Genomic DNA, 16,743 nt, shown 5'->3' with positions numbered 1-16,743 from the left:
CCAGTATAAGACTTCCAAGCAAATGCTTTCAGTGATGTGGAAATATTTCCCAGCATGTTTCTGAAATTGTGCCGTTCCTGAAGGCTGTGTTGTTTGTGTGAGGTTTTCCTCACTTGCTCATCTTGTAACAGAGCACTGGATGCCTAGCTCATGAGTCTGCCCTTAAAAATCTGAGCTGATCCGTGCCAGCATGAGGATTTCAACAGGGACTGAAATGACTCACGTCAGAGTCTTCTCTCAAGCTCTTTTAGTCTCTAACGTGTTTCCCAACATAAAGATATTATGTGTTAAGTATGCAATACATACTGGCACCACAGGTTCTTGGTTTGAACTGTAACTTATGCTCAGCATATTGCACTGTCTGCTTTGTTGTCCCCAGTGTCCTTCGGGTGAAAGAATGGACCGTCTATTGCTCTCTGGGGAGCTGGTCCACGGGGTAGGAGCAAAACAGCAGATCGCCATACACCTAATCTCATGTGCCTTGAACTGGGGCTGGAGGTACCCACCAGGACCGGTGGTCCTCACCTCCACCACACTCTTCCAAGTTTGCTGTCCATCATGTCAGGAGCTCATCCCATTTCACACACTGGCGAGAGTGCTCCTTCTCCACAGCAGCATTGCTAGGACTAATTGGGTAATGATGGTGCTGGAGAGTTTCCCTTCCCCCAGAAGAGCTAAACAATCATTGCTTTTCATTGCCACAGTCTGGAACCACCACCACATCCCTCCACTGACTGTGGTTTTGGCAGTTGAGAGACTTTTCATTTGTTTTCAAACATAGCACCTCCTTTTTTTTTTTCTCCTACCTCTCTTCCATTGCCGTGTTCTAGCTGCCAGCATTAATGAGTTAATTCAAGGGCAGCCATTTAATTCAGAGAGCTGTCTGCAAGACGAAGCTCTTGGTCATCATTCATGGAAAGGGAAGAACTCCCATGGCAGTAAAACAGAAAAACTTGGGGTCTGGCAGACTGGTGATGTAGCTCCAGACAGGAATCTGTTTGTTTGTTTGTTTGTTTTAATAAAATCCCTTCCCTCCTCCTTGCATATAATCAGGTTTTGCAGCAAACCATTTCCATCATTTTTTTCGTCAGACTTTCGGGTGCAGCTCCAGTGTCACAGAGCATCTGTGCAACCTGCTGCCTCACAACTGTCTGAACAAGTTGGGCATCCTCTGTGTTTTGTAAGATTTCCAGACCTCCAAGCCTAGTCTGTATGATTTTTGCACTCTCTCTCAGTCCGTCCCAGCTGGCATCAGAAAGTTTTCCTGGGGGCAGCAGGTAGCAGGAAACAGAGTTAAGCTGTGTCTGGTCCTGCTTCAACTCCACCTACCCCACAAAAAGTCTAACCCATGTTGGCTTTGCAAAAGACCCAGCTTTTTAAAGGAATCTTTTACTAATGAGTTCATTCACCTCAATAGAAACTACTCTGCGGAGCTGGGCACTAGCTTTTATCTGTCCTTTGAGCCCACCAGCAAAGCACGCAATCACTCCCAAAGCAAACACATTCCAGCGTGGCTACCAGCAGATGAAATAGCAGACTCTGTTGGCATGGATGAGGTTATTGCTTAAGAAAAAATTACAGGATTGGACCCCTAAGGAGTGAAAGCTGAGTAGAAGACGGAGCTGACAGGATGTTATGTGTACTCTGCAATTCCACTGTGTCCACTACCCGCTACATGGCCTGCTAACATCTCGCCCTTTCTTTTTTATGAAACAATCTGTATGTTTTCAGCTCAGAAATAGATTTCTTTTGAAGTTTAAAAGCAGTTATGTCATAGCTGAAACAGCTGTTCAACAACACCCAAGCAAGAGGCAGTTCACTGGGCTGCCTGACTTGCAGTGCTGAGCTGGCTCTGTGCATGCGTCCCCCAGCACAGAGAAGACGTAGGAGGAAGCATGACCAGCTGAAATGGCGCTTCAGAGAGAGCCTGTGGATGGGTTCGAGCTCTGCAACACGTCACTGTCTGAAAGCTGGTGCACAGTGGACGTTGCCTGCCTGTGCTGCCCTGCGGTCAGCAGGGACAGACCAGACGTGGGCTCTCCCCCACTGCTTACAGGCCTCTTTCAAGGTGGGACGAACTGGCACATTTGACCATGCCACGGATTTCAGAACATTGTTTCAACACAAGTGTGCAACCCTCAAACCTCTGCACGTGTGCATTCAGGCAATTTAGGATGAGGTTTCTGCTATTTCCCCACCACTGCAGGCCCAGGGCTCTAGCCACGGCACGGGCTAAGCAACCCCCATGAGGACAGCGTGGCCATCTGTAGCCCTTCACGCGGCTCCTCCAAAAGCTCAGTCCCAACGCACAGAGACCTCAGAGTAAAACAAGACCCTTATAGAGCTCTTCTGCAGCTTGTAGATCCCCATCACGGCTCACCACCCACTGGTGCCACACCAGGCTTCGTGTCCTGAGGAGAGACTGGTACCTGGGCTGCCTTGGCACAAGTCAGGCTGTCTTTTCGGTACCTGTAGCACATGTTAGCAGCACCTTGTAACTTCATCCAATGTGATACTCCAAGTGTGACTTTGCTACTGTCGTGGAAGAAATCATGGGTAAAAGAGAGTACAATTTATTGAAATGAAGCTGGCGATGGTGCCGCATTTCTCCTAATAAAGAGACCAGAGGGCTGCAGACATTATCTTCAAACACTGGGTCTTACTCATGAACCCTGTTTTTCGAAACAAACCGCTGGCATGTGGTGTACGTGCCACAAGATGTGAATAACAGCATAAATATATTCCTGTCAGCCTGCTTATGGCCATTTCTCATAATATCTTGGAACAGCACAGAAGACCACATTGAATATGAAGTTTCCACGATTAACCAATGGTTTCCAGTGCTGCGATTATGGTTTAACCAAAGGCTATTACTTTGTGCAGCCCAGCACTTCAGCATCATCATCATCAAATTATCACGTTGCAATGACATTTTGCTCCACACAGAGATTGCATTTAAGACAATGTTTGCCAAGAGCGAGAACTGAGTTGAGGTCTTCAGCAGTCTGAACTATGGGAGGATTACAAGAAGTTTGATTTAGGCAGAGGCCATCCATTAGCAATTATTCTTAATAACAGGCCTTATAAGCTTAGAAGGAAGGAGTACTTAAAAGGCCCTAGTTATAAAGGCCCATACAAAAGCTAAGCAAAGTCCAATTCCTGGCCTCAAAACCAGGATGAACAGGGGAATGATGCTGCTAGGAGAAAAGGGAGGTGCAAGTCAACAATGAAACTGTAATATCACCAGTGTAAGCAACATTTTCGTCTAGAGTAGAAATGTTGATTTTTCCATTCATTGACATTTAAATATTTCTGCTGTTTATCAATGACAGATGTATTATTATTTTGGCACTTAAAAATGAAAAACAAAATTGAAAATTGGGTTGTTTCATGTAAGGCTATTTATTTTGTACAAAGCCAAACCATGTTGCTTTTTTTCATTCTGAGCTTACAGTATGAAAGCGCATTGTAACAAGAAGTCATTCAAAGCCAAAATTAAAAACTACACATTTCTGTCCCATAGTGGACCATTTTGAGTTTAACTGATATACATACATGTTTAATAAAGAAGCTGGCCAAGGTTAAGGACGTTCACTGAATGTCTCAGCATCACTTAGTCCTGCAATTCTGACCAAAATATGTTATGCGGATGGTGATGGTGACCTCTAACTCTAGGAAAAAGTAAGTTTTGACATGGTCAAACTCTGGACAGATCCTGCAGTGGAAGTGTCTTAGGTGCAGAGTATAGCTCATTTTGCACCTTGTCCAATTCCTAGCTTGCCTGGCAAGTTCTGCCATGACACATCCCAGCCACATCAGAGATATTTTGCATGGTCACAGCAAACAGTGGAGCTGCACAACCATTGCATATGAGTCAGCTGTCACTGAGTTTTTGGTTTGTTTTTTTTCTTAAGTGATTTTTAAGTTGGTCACCCATCATAGGAGACAAACTGAAATGCCTTTGCAAATATTACACATATAACTGCATTCTCAGAGCAGAAGCTGGCTGGGACCAAGCACAACAGCATCTGTTAAAATAGCTGACAACAAGTCGCATAAGCTAGAAATATTTCTCTAAGGGAAGAGTCAGTCTGGGTGGCACCATTGAAGGAAGCAAGCTTGGGTGACTGCTTTCAGACAGTGCATGGTACATGAACTGAATCCCGCCTTGCATGTTTTGAAGACAGAAAATGAGGAGACAGTGGAGTACATGCATTAGCGTTATGCTTTTTAAAGAATTTCATCTCATGTGGTTGGAGAAACCCATAATCCTGCAATGCTTGAGTGAACGTTGTGACAGGAACCAGTCCCTGGTTGAACCACTTGACTGGTATTACACAGAAAGACCACTCCAGAGCTGAACTGTCAGGTCAGCCTTGCCTAAGAAAAGATTTTTAAGACATTTATTTTTTGTTCTAATCCTCTAGGGTATTCCTAAATTTAGTCTTTGGGGCAAATTTCACATATTCTGCTTTTATGGAAACAGCTTCTTTAAACACTAAATGAAAATGATGCCCTTTGGTGCTTTTAATTCACTGTCTTTGCAGTAATTTGTGCCAAAAAAAAGGAGGCAGGGAGCCTTTATAAAGCTCTATTAATTGAAATAAATGAGCCATGCTTCTGAGAACAGTGTACCATAGAGGAAGGGCTGCCTTTTGAATCCTGCTCCCACAGCTGTCCCCTGTGATTTCAGGCATGTCATAAAATCTACTGTCCACCTCATTTTCCCACCTTATTAAGATGAGGCTGAGGTTGTTCTTTACTGGACACCTCTGGGTGTTGTGAAGTCTAACTCGGTGCTTCAGAAGTACTTGGAGGAACTGGAGTTTTATTTTGGAAACCACCGCAAGTGCTAGCCTTTCCCAAAGAGTGGCATTTATGAGCATACTTTCATTAGTCCCTTAGTTTTTTCTTTTTCATTTTGAGTCTGGAAAAATGTGTTGAAAATCATTTCACTGGGGCCCCTGGGACAAATCAAGCTTCTTGCAGAGCGTGAGCCCTAGGAGATTGCAGAGCGGCGAGGTCAGCTCCCCGAACCCACCAGACAGCAATGGAAAGCCCCCCACTGGCTTTAGGCTGGACCCAAAGCCCCCCACTGGCTTTAGGCTGGACCCAAAGCTCCCCACTGGCTTTAGGTTGGACCCAAACACTTGACTTTTTCCCAACTCTTTCATTTGTGAGTTCAGGCTGAGAGAAAGGCACACGGAGAAGTATGTGTCTGCTCCCTTCCTCCTCTCCTTCTCCCCAAAGACCATTTCCATCCATCCAACTTTTTTCCCAGATATGGTATCATTTGCTTCTGTGACTAATCTCTGGGCAGGAGAGAAAAATTATTTTGAAAGTTCAAGAGAAACATAAGCCAGCACATTTATGAGTGTTTTTCTCCTCTTCCCTGCCTCTGAATGACTGGAGTTTTATTATTCCTCTTGACCGCATGCTGAGATAGGTACTTTCCTTTCAAGCAGAGCCTGTTGCTGGCAGCAGGCTACAGAGGCTCCAAACCTGGTATACACTTTTGTCTTCATGTCTGAATCTTCCATTAACACCAACACTTTAGCCTTTTTTCCCCCTCCCTTAGTATTAATGCTTTTGGATAAAGATGGCCCAGGAAGGCTGAGGTTTCAAGGAAAGTTAAGTATTATGAAGAGAAACCAACCAGGTCTCAGAATTTTGCTCTCTCTACATGTATCATGATCTCACTTCATGTATCTTTTTGCAGGCCTGCTCAGCCACAGGGAAAGACCCAGGTGTTGGTACGTCATCATTAAACCCGCAGCGATGGGGAACCAAGCCTTATCTCTAGCCCCAGGCTCTGCATAGAGAGCTGTCTCCATCTGCCTTCCCTCACGGACTCAGTCACGGCAGATCAGACTCAATGCACACTGCCACAAACAGGGTCAAGAAAAAAATGTTTGGCTCTTCATGAACTACTTGCATTTCCCTTGGAGGAAAAGGCAGCAGCAGGATAAAGTCTTTGTGTGGGTGGGATCCTGCTCTGAGGGCCACGCTTGGCCCATGCACAGCCGGAGAACACAACCAGCATTGTCCATCGTACAACCACAAAACTACCACACTTATGTTTGCAGTCCACATGTTATCTGGACTAATGTGTCTTCAGGAGGATCTTTCTGGTTGAGAGATGATATCACAGACTCTGTGTCCACTTTTGGTCTGGATCATTGCTAAAAGAAAACCAGTTCTTGGCAAAATCCTTGCTTCCTACAATTTGGATGAATACAGTTTGTTCAAGAAAGCTGGGTAGGTGTGAGTTTCTGTCTCTTCCCCTTTTGAGAATTATTTTTGCCAGTGCAAAACAGAAGATAGTAACGCTCTCACTAAAAATGAGGTGAATGCTCAGGCTAACTTGAGTGGGTGGAAAGGACTTCACACAGGATGAAGCTGGGGACAAACCTACCCTTGCCAAGACAAACAGCTGCGGAGATCTCTGGAAAGAAAAAGGGCCCTACTGCACTGCTGTTCAAATAATGCAGCCACATAGAGCTAGTTGGGGCTGTGTATCCATCATGTTATAATTAAAACCAATGGCTTTCATATGAAGAAAGAAAAGGTACATCATAAGTCATGCAAGAGGACTGGAGAACTGATATTGTTAGGACAACAAACTGATATTCCTTAGGACAATAAAGAGATGGGACCTGTGCAAATCAAAGCAGAAAGCTCCCACTTTCCTTCCTACATCTGTCTTTCATTTGCTTTGCCTCTATCTGCCTGTTGTTGATGTTTTCTCACATTATCTTTGTCCCTTTGTTCAAACTGCATTTCATTCCAAGAAGGCAGGGAGCACCAGGTGTGAATGAGGGCTGTGAGCATGAACTCACTGTCGCCGTTATTATTGTTATCATTCCTCTGAAAATCAGCTTGATGGAGGTTTGGCTCTGTGTAATTTGTTCTGCCGTTTTAACCGTATCCTTGTTAAATGTGGAAAAATGGAACAAAGTGCAGTGCTTTGGATGATGGCTTGCACCCAAAGGTGCAACCTAATCTAATGAAGTGCTGGCAGGCTCTGGAGCAAAGTGTTTGAGATGATTGCAGGATTGGGATCTGCTGCTCAAATGAATCAGGTGTTCAGGACTCAATGCAAGCCCAGGGCAGCCAGTGGAAGGCTTTTGACTGGACGTTGGCTCAAACTCTCACCAAAGCTGCACACGTAGTGTGGTTTACCAGGTGTTAAACCTATGGAGAAGGCAGAGTGGTTTGTTAGATACACAGGCTGTTATGTAGGCGCAGGTTAACTCAAAGATGTACCTTTTGGGATTTTGAGTCCTGCCTCATTTTTTTACAACTGCAAAAGTATGGTGGCAATGCCAGGACCCTGGCCTGGAAGTCTGTCCCATCATCCTGAAGTCCTGGCACTGGAACCTCACACAGCAGTGCTCTTGAGACATTCTTGTGCTGACACAAGGAGCATCCTTATATGTGTGAGATGGCATGGGCTGGTGAAAGTGTAGCACTTGCGGCTCTCAGGCACCTTTTTATCCCAGCCTGCTGTTACTAGCTGCCCTTTCAAAACCCAATATCTGAAACTCACTCACTAAATGTACAGGGAGATATTAAAAAGCTCTTCTTTGTAGTGGGAGAAACTGTGTTAAAAAAAAGAATACAGAATTTGTAATGCTCAATAAAGTTTCAATGTTTTCTATTTTAAGACCCCAGTAAAATTAAGTTATCATATTCCCACCATCCAGCTATTTAGCAATCTAAACATATATTATTTTTTCCATTACTATTGTTTCCATTACTGTCAGTAGACTTGTGGGTGTCTGATTGTTTTTGTCTTTGGACATCCCATGTGATTTTTGGAGTCCTCTGACTCCACCTGTACATCCAACTGGGCCCTGATATTTTAATATATTTCTCGATGGTCTCCTCTGCTCCGGTTGAGCCCCTGGAGATGCTATGGAGCTCCTTTGTGTGGCTGTGTTAGATGGGCACATCTTTGGGATGAGTCTGGAGCACAGATTGCCATCTCCACAAATCTGGTGCAGTAGGACCAGGTCTGCCCTGATTCAGTGGTGATTAAGTGCACAAGCAGTGATGTGTTTGCCTTCAGAAGTGCTGCCTCAAATACATTTGCCTGTAAGTCATACTGTAGCCTCAGTTCTAAAACAATGACGGTTATGTGATCACTGTGTGCTGCAACTGCCCCTTGGCGAGCAATTTTTAAAACTGCTCACATGGGTTTAGAAGTCTCAAATATAATAATTTCCAGGAGTTTCATGAGTATAGGCAACGGGCAATAGATAACAAGGAAGCTCTATCAGTACCTCTGCTCAGGGAGAGGTAGTAAGTTCAGTCATTAATAAATACTGGCAAATCTGCAGTGGGGTGAAGGGGAGACATGCTAACAAACCCCAAAAGCCTTCATTAGGTTTGTTGCTCACAGCACAACATGCTTTAAAAAAAAAAAAAAAATTAAAAAATGACACTTGCCAAAAGAGGAAGACACACAGGCATTTTATGCTTGAGTTCTCTGCTAGAAAATGACACCTCCCCCCCCAAAAGCAAAAGTTCTCTTGAGTATTTTTCCCCCATTTAAACGTTCATCAGGAAGAGAGGCCCAACAACACTCTGCATTTTAATTTAAGCTCAAAATGGTTAAAATTAAAATAAATGAATAAACAAACAAATATGGCAGCAGACTGCAGTTGGATATTTCTGCACTGAGCTTCTCTGCAGAAGCCTTAGCCTGGACCAAAGATGGGTGCAGGACAGTGGTGGAAACCTCCACTCAGGGATATCTGCCTGTGGTCCACAAGCCCTTGGGGATTCCCTATCAAATTCCACAGTTTGCAATAAACTGAGGAAAGGTGTTATATACATTACAAGTACAGCTAGGAGTCTGCACTCAGTGGAAAATACTGGAAGGTCACAAGCCAAAACAATTGGAAACCACTGACCAGACTGAAACATAGAGAGCACTTAGAGGCTTCATTTAGCTAAATACTCCTTCCAACCCGCTTAGCGTGGGGAGCACTTGTGGGTGACACTCAGAGTTTGGGAACTGGAAAGCACTGATCCAAAAAGGAGCTAGGTTGCTGGACGGCAATGCAGATACTAAGCTCTTCCACAAGAAACCCAGTCTTCTGCCCTGAACTTTTCTCATCACAGCTTCCCCTCTTTCCGGTGCAAATCGATAAACAGGAAAATCTCAAGTCAGAGTAAAAAGCTGCAATTACAGTCTAGCGGTACAGCGAGAGGTCAAGGGAAGGAGAAGCTTAAGCAAACGGCACCACTGAGCCAGCATCTGGCTCTGCTGGCTGAAGGTTTATATTGTTTTCAGACCTGTGGCTGAACAGGACCCTTAAGAGCAAAAGGACTTGGCAGACTGGGACTGGCCGGAGCCAGGGATAGCTGGCAATGCAAGACTGGTCAGGGCAGGGAGCGTGGAATTAGGGTTAAGAGCATGGTTGGACCACATGGACTCTCCCAGCTGGCTGCCAGTTCAAAGATGGAGATGGCAAGCAGCTTTGGCTGCCCGGTGGGTATTTCAATAGATGGGCTCTTTTTCAACTATGTTTTTAGAGAGGTTCTCCTCTGTGTTGCAACAGCAAGTCCTTCCTGTGCCATGGTTAGCTCAGTTCAAACCGGCTCAAGAGTTTATATGTCCCACTGCATTTCCTACGGTGGCTAGTTCTAAAACAGCTTCGCTGGTGGAGTCCTCTCAAAATAGTGTGTTAAAGAGCAAATGATTTAGCACATAATTAAGAAGCAAACAATGATGCTGCAATCAGCAAGAAGTCTGCAATGTCAGCTACAAGGCAGGATTTGGATGCAAGAAAGAGGGATATGCCAAGAAAAATGAGTAAATCTCTGTGTTTCTGTATCTTGGTGTGGAGGTAGCTTCTGCTCCACCCTCAACGGAGACACGGTGCCAGGGTTATTTTATTTGCCAGCAGCAACAACAATGGTTCAAAGGACATCAACTGTTTGCACTGGAGAAAAGTCCTTCCTGCAGCCACCAAGAGTGAACACAGATGCTTCTTCTGGGCTTTTCCACACACACTCCAGCTAGTTTGTGGGGAAGGGCTGGCCCATGTCAGGACTGATTCTGCGCTTCCCAGGGGCAGCGCTGAGGACTAACAGCAGTGGCGGTAACTAATGTCACTGGTGTAGTTCCATGGCTTGCAACAGTGTTTTAGAACTGTGAGTATCCAGGCAAATGGATTTAGTAGTGAGCGGAGTCATTAAAAAGGCAGAGCTCGGTTCTGCTTTCACTCAGACTGACAAAAGCCCACTGATTCTGCAGAAAACAACATCATCTTGCAGAGGCTGTCAGGGCATTTTCTTGCCTGTCCCGTGCTGCCCAGCAAGGGGAGGTGAATCTGCTTGTGGCACAGTGTGGGATACTGGTATTAAGCCTTTGAAATGGTAGAGGCAAGCACAGCTCCCAGGTCCTGCGTCTGCCATATGGAGCCTTTCGTCTGCCCAAGCCCCACTCAAACCATGCCATGAGGTTAACCCCGTGGCTTCTCTTGAGTGACACGGATCGGAGGCTGAGGCTGCTCCAGACTCATTACACACCAGGGGCAGCAACTTCTCACCAATAAAAAGGTACATAGAGAGATTCTTCACATCTCTGCAGGAACAGACTTGACAAAACCACATCACTTTATGAGGAACCTTCCCCAGAGTATGATTTCCTCCACCCCATATTGGTCTCGGGCAAAAGAGAAGCAGTGTGCATAAGCTCTACAAACTGAATGTTCCCTTTTTTTCAGTGATTTCCTAGCTTTTAGTGCAAAGGAAAGAACCTAGACATACAAGATTCTTGTGCTATGGATTTATAATAACATTTTATTAATATATTATGCTACAAAAATATTTTGACAAAATAATATTAGAAAGCATCTTTTTATTACACTCTTCAAAACAGTTCAAATAAGCAGGAGGCGGAACAGGAAAAAATATTTGAAATACATTCGAATTGAAAACTGACAAATATGCAATTTAAAATTCAGTGTGAGCATGAATCTGCAGGACGGGTAATCATTCCTGCAGAAGAAAAGTATTGACTACTTATTGGAAAGACCTCTCTGCCTTTACCTAGATTAAGGTGCCTCCTGAAGAGCTAGTCACAGGAAAGGTTGCATTTGGGTTGGGACGAAACACACACACACACACTCACACCCCCTATTGCATACATGCACATATACATGCATACATACACACACACGCACTCTTTGATCTCAAAATTAGGCAATTATCCTTCTGCTTCAGTTAAGCTGAAACAAGCTTAAATTGAAGCTGAACTCTAGCACACTCCACGGACCATTGATCACTTCAGAGATATGACAAGCCCCTATACTTTTTGGATATAATATAGAAATATGTTACTAAGCAAAGTTTGGAATGATAACATTTATGCTGAGATAATAACTTTGGCACTTTGGTTTCTCTAACATAAATATATGCTGGGAAATTCCTCCCTAACAGTGGTATATGGTAATGACTGGGTCATATCATTTGACTAATCAATGCACTAAACATAGATTAAGTTCTCCCTCTTTCCATCTCTCTCTCTCCACAATTGTATACTGAAGAACTTAGATAAATACACAACTCTCTACCTTGCGTGTTCCTAAATTACAGTGGAGCTTGGAGGAATGGGAAGGGAAGTTCAAGAAAGCAGATTTTGACACCTGTATAAAGCATAGTTATCATAAATCACGTTCATCATTTATTGCCAGAAGAGGTATTGCATTATTCAACAGCTCGAGGGATTGCAGAGAAACTACATCAGTCATAAAATATAAAATACCTTCTGTCCCAGTTTACTAACTGGGTCTCCAAGTGGCAGTGCATGTTAATATAGCATCCGTAGTTAAACATAAGCAAGAAAAGCTTTAAAACAATGAAAGAGTGGAAGTTAGATCTGTGGCTGATGGTATGGGATATTTATTCCACCAGGACAAGACCTTGGCAGATAATTAGCATTCATTTATAATGTTACAGTTACATGTAATGTGAATTGTATTGGTGTCAGTTGTAGCTGAGTTGAAAAGATGAATCACACGAACATTCAGCTTTGGACTCATCCAAAATCATCTCCTTGATTGCTAGACATTGCATGACTCCCGATTGTGTTTCTCAGAGGTAAATAGTATCACCAGTGTTCACTATTATATATAGCAGGCATGGATATTTTTGTTAAATCTCCTGCTCTTGGAATCTTGTGATTACATGGGAATCTGAGCTTTCCTTTGGAAGAAAGAAAACAGTCGGTTCCTAGTTTTCTGAGAAACCCACAGAGAAAACTGAAGTCCCATGAAACTGGTAGTCAGTGGTACTTCAAGAGCATGTATCAAATCTAATGCACACTTTTTAAACTCATGGTGACTATAATCATGACCCATTGCAATGGATGTGCATAGATCTGTGCTAACCAGTATTAGTGTATTTTAATTAATAGAGGGCTGCTGTAGCTGATTAGTAAATAATCCATTTTATCGATCACAGTGAGGGTCTTATTTTGCAGTATTGCAATGCTTACATGCCATGTACTGAAAAAAGTTACCCTAAGTAAGTAAGTCATACTTTAGGGTAAGGCAATAGAATAAAATAAATGTTTGGTTAGGGAATTGTGCTGAAGCCATTCATGTGGGGTTCCTGAGCTAGGATCTACAGGAAGCTACTTAATCTTATATTTATTGTAAGAAGTCATGTCTTCTCCCTTAACCAGAGAAATCTCAGATGACCGAGTGAGCTAGACGCTTTTAGGTGGCAGAAGTCAAGTGTGTGGATCCCAAAGCCAGGAGACACCTTGCTTTGACACCTGCGCTGCAGTGTGACAAACATGGGGCACCAGCACGAGGGAAATTCGGTGAGCTCCAGTAACATTCATTCATTTCACAGAATGACGGACAAAATGCCAGGAAATGCAAATACATTAAAACATACTTTGATATCCAAGCTATTTACATACTGCGATATCCAAACATACCGTGATATCTGAGCTTGTGAATACTGAATATTAGTGTCCAGTGTAGGAGTGACTCAGCAAAAAAACAACCTCATCAGTGACAAACGGAGACACTATTCTGTGCAGTATGATGACAGCTGTGAGTGTGGAGATATCTGTGTGCTCCTAATATTAAAAAAAGCTCCAGAGGCTTATGGAGAATGCCACAGGTTGGGAAACTATAGAACTGTAATTTCTAGTCTTGGTCCTGTTGGCGGTTTTCCTTACAGTCTTGGATGAGTTGTTTTTGTTTTCTGCTCTTTTTCGCTCTCCCTTATCTTTATGTGGTCTTGTCTATTTATACTGTAAGTTTTCCAACACCTGGAATGATTTCTGGGATGGTACCACAGAATCATTTCTGGATGCGATCAGATTACAACAAATAAAATTCAATGGGTTTTGGTTCATTGGCTGTTCACTTTTACTATGTAACTTATCATCACCCTTAAGATTTGGCTACCATTTTTGTAAATAAGACATTATAATTCAGTTCTGATCTCTGACTTGAATAGAGCAAGAGAACCAATCATCTTTTTAAATGCATTAATGTTGAATTTGAAGGTCTGTTAAGCCATTATATTCAAATGAAGGCATTTCTAGGGTAATAGCTCAAATAAAACCAAAATGAAAGTTCTCAAAATATGTTTCCAATATCCAGCTCCATGCAATAAATATTATGCAAGGTGAATGGCTTCTGTCCAAAACCAACATCTCTAATCTTCTGCTAGCCAAAATACACAATATAAAAGTATGCACAGGACGTGCTTGAAGCTCACATTTGGGGCAAAGCTCAAAGTTTTCCATTCGGCCTTATCAACTCTTGTGCTTGAAAAAAATAGGGGTAGCTTATAGCACCGTCTGCTGTATCCACTTAAACTGACCACAAACCTACACAGCCTTCTGTCAAAAGTAGAGCCAAGGCTGGAGGTCATGGTGTGCAGTAAATCAAAACGAAGTTATCTGTATTCTCCCTGGCCTTTGCAAGGCAACAGGTTGGGATGCATGATGGAAAAGCTCAGTATTTCATCATGGTTTCAAATAAAACCATGTGGCTTTTGTAGTCTATTTATTTTCTAACCTACTTTCCTGAATTAACTGGTATGACAACAAACAAACCGTGAATCCTGAACTCCCTCTCACTGCAGAGACTTGAAGATTGCATGGAATCATCTGCAGTCCTGGAGACCAGGCTGTAGGGCTGGTGGGAAACTGCCATGACTGTTTTCAGTCATTAGTATTATAATCATCGTTATCATCTGATATTTCTTTCCAGTGAAAAGCACTGCTTTTTTGTAAAGAAAACTTTGCATTATATTTTTCTGTTTTTCGAATCTTCTTTTTTAACTAAGATGTTTTCATCACTTGTTTTGGATAATTTGGATTTTTGGTTTGTAGATGACCCTATTTCACCCAAAATTAATTTTCTGGTTGAAACTCTTGTATCCAAAGGGATTTTTCATCATGTTTTGTTGGGGGGAAAAAAATGAACATGCCTTATTAAACATGTTTTTTTTTTCTCAAAGATGTTCATTGCATTCATGAAAACTAGCTGCTTGGATTTGCTTGGAGCAAATTTTTCAGTGAGTGTAAGGTGTCATAGCTTTTCCATCTAAGTCAACAGAAGTACCATAGTCTACAAATGGAGGAATGTTCTGTATGTCTCCATGACACAGGGGTTAATTTGGTTCCTGTGGTCTTGAACAGATTTTGGACAAGTCATAATTCAGCACGGAGCTATTGGCTCTAAGCATCATAATAGCAAGATGAAGAGGAATTTGTAGATGTTTTTTCGCCCTCCAGGTTGTCCATCTGCATTAATACAAATGGTACAAAGAAGTTCCATAGATTAACAGGATACTACAACTTTATATCCTATAGACAGACCAAGTTCTGTTCTCATTTATGCTGGGAAAGGTTGTAGGCTTGTGTTTACATAAAATGAGGGAGAGAAGAAAATAATTCCAGTGGGGTTATTCCAGACTTTAAAAGCAATTTTTTATTAAGAAAAAGGTGTCTTAATTTGCGTTAGCTAATGAATTAATCCCAGGGTGAAGAGGGAAATCAGTAATTTCCAAAGAAGTTAAATAGTTTAGTTAAAGACAACAGGGGAATTTAGAGGGTTATCCTGACTAATGACTTACTAAGTCATATAAAAATAACTGATATTTTATGTTGTAGCAGCTAATGAGTTAAGAATGCACCTATTTTTCTAATGGGCATAGGCCACAGAGAGCAGGATCTGCTTTATTCAGTGTAAGCTATGCGAATGAGATAAAAAAAAAAGTAAAATGAAGTTCAGCAGAAATGTACTTATTGGACAGCTGCTGTAAAAAGTAATGGTTAAAGAAACAAAGGCGGCATTCATTTGGTGTCAGTTCAGACATTTGCAGAATTGTCAGTTAGAAAACAAATATAGAAAATATTAATTTATCTGTTTCACCATCGCTACTGATTAATAGGGATGTTATTAACATATACAACAAGAAAAATAAGTTTACCAGTCGAATAAATACATTTTTTCTTTTTCTTTTTTTTTTCTTTATATGAACATGTATATTTTACAAAACCCCATAGCACTATGGGAAATAAAGATCCTTCTACAAAAAGAAGATGTAAGTCAGTGTTACAATAAAGCTTTAGAATTTCAAAACGTATCTGGGCAAAGAGACAAAATCAGCTAGAAGGCACTACTGAGTCACTGAGAAGGTCCAGCTTGTAACTGTTGTTGTCTTAACCTCCAATTCGTTCATAAATTATCTCTCTTCTCTATTCCAAGGGATTGAACGTAATACTAATGTGGTCAGGAAGGCTGCAGTAGATTCAGGAGAAAAGAAGCTATGGCCATGCAGAGAGGAGAAGTTATTGATGGCCATAAAAGGCTGGCTGAAGCTGAGCTTGTAGGCTGAGGCTGGGATGGGCGGTCTGAACGCGGTCTCTGATCCAGCCGGTTTGAAATCCAAATGGGAGGTTTGACTGTGATATAGCCATTGGTTATCCTGATATAGGAAGGCAACGTGGTGGTGCTAAAAGAAAACACAAGAGAAGGAAATTACACAGGAGAACCCTTATCTCCGTGAGCTGTCGTTCTACATGGCAGTAACAACAAAAACAATCACAACTACTATTGTTGTTTACACGTTTTAGACATGCAGGGAGAGCCCCAGGGGCTGATAAGTGTGATGATCTGGAAAGAGGTCCGACTCAGGATGTCCCTCAGCTTCTGGCTGCTGGTAGAATATAGGCAAAGGAGGGATCACTCTTGATACATCTAACTTACTGCACTCACTTTTACAGCATCCATTATTGGCCAGCATCAGAGACTGTGACAGATGTATCTTTGTGCTGACCCAGGATGATGTCATTCTTAGGTTCTTAAGTACCTTCTTGCCACCAAATGTCTCAAAATTTGTCATGTCTCAGAGACTGGATACTAAGTCCAGGAGTACAAAACACATCCCTTCCCTGTTTCACAAGCCATAAAGAATTTCTCAGGATCCCCTTACACAACTGATAACCTTGAGCACAGGAGACCAAGCAGCTTCGTTTCTCTTCCTGGCTTTAAGCCATTTTGGATCAAATCACAATGCCAAACCGAGACTCAGTGTGAAGTTTCCTGTCTGTGGATTTGCCTCAATAGTGGTGTGATTGCTTATTGATTGTAGCTTGAGTTAGTACTTTGATTTGAATTTGCAGCTTGGAATTCATCATGATTCCCATGACACTGAAGGTCAAAAAGGTCCATTTACAATTGATTTGGAAGTTTT

At 42.4% G+C, this 16,743-nt stretch overlaps 1 protein-coding gene and 1 long non-coding RNA gene across 3 annotated transcripts in view; one reads left to right on the top strand and one right to left on the bottom strand.

Moving 5' to 3' along the window:
• LOC138686366 (uncharacterized) overlaps positions 1 to 7,932 on the top strand; it is a 122,610-nt gene extending 114,678 nt beyond the window's left edge. For both annotated transcript variants that reach the window (XR_011325711.1, XR_011325710.1), the window contains exon 3: positions 5,720 to 7,932. This is a non-coding gene — a long non-coding RNA (uncharacterized lncRNA). The remainder of the gene's footprint in view (positions 1 to 5,719) is intronic.
• A 2,863-nt stretch (positions 7,933 to 10,795) lies between these two features.
• TRABD2B (TraB domain containing 2B) overlaps positions 10,796 to 16,743 on the bottom strand; it is a 298,587-nt gene continuing 292,639 nt past the window's right edge. Inside the window, exon 7 of the mRNA XM_069788792.1 lies at positions 10,796 to 16,002. Coding sequence (XP_069644893.1) covers positions 15,780 to 16,002 — 223 coding nt within the window. The 3' untranslated portion in view covers positions 10,796 to 15,779. The remainder of the gene's footprint in view (positions 16,003 to 16,743) is intronic.

Source organism: Haliaeetus albicilla, chromosome 8 (genome assembly GCF_947461875.1).
Source record: "Haliaeetus albicilla chromosome 8, bHalAlb1.1, whole genome shotgun sequence".
In the NCBI taxonomy this organism is placed as follows: Eukaryota; Metazoa; Chordata; class Aves; order Accipitriformes; family Accipitridae; genus Haliaeetus; species Haliaeetus albicilla.
Note: the sequence above shows the minus strand (reverse complement) of the source record. Positions and strands in the feature narration are given on the sequence as shown.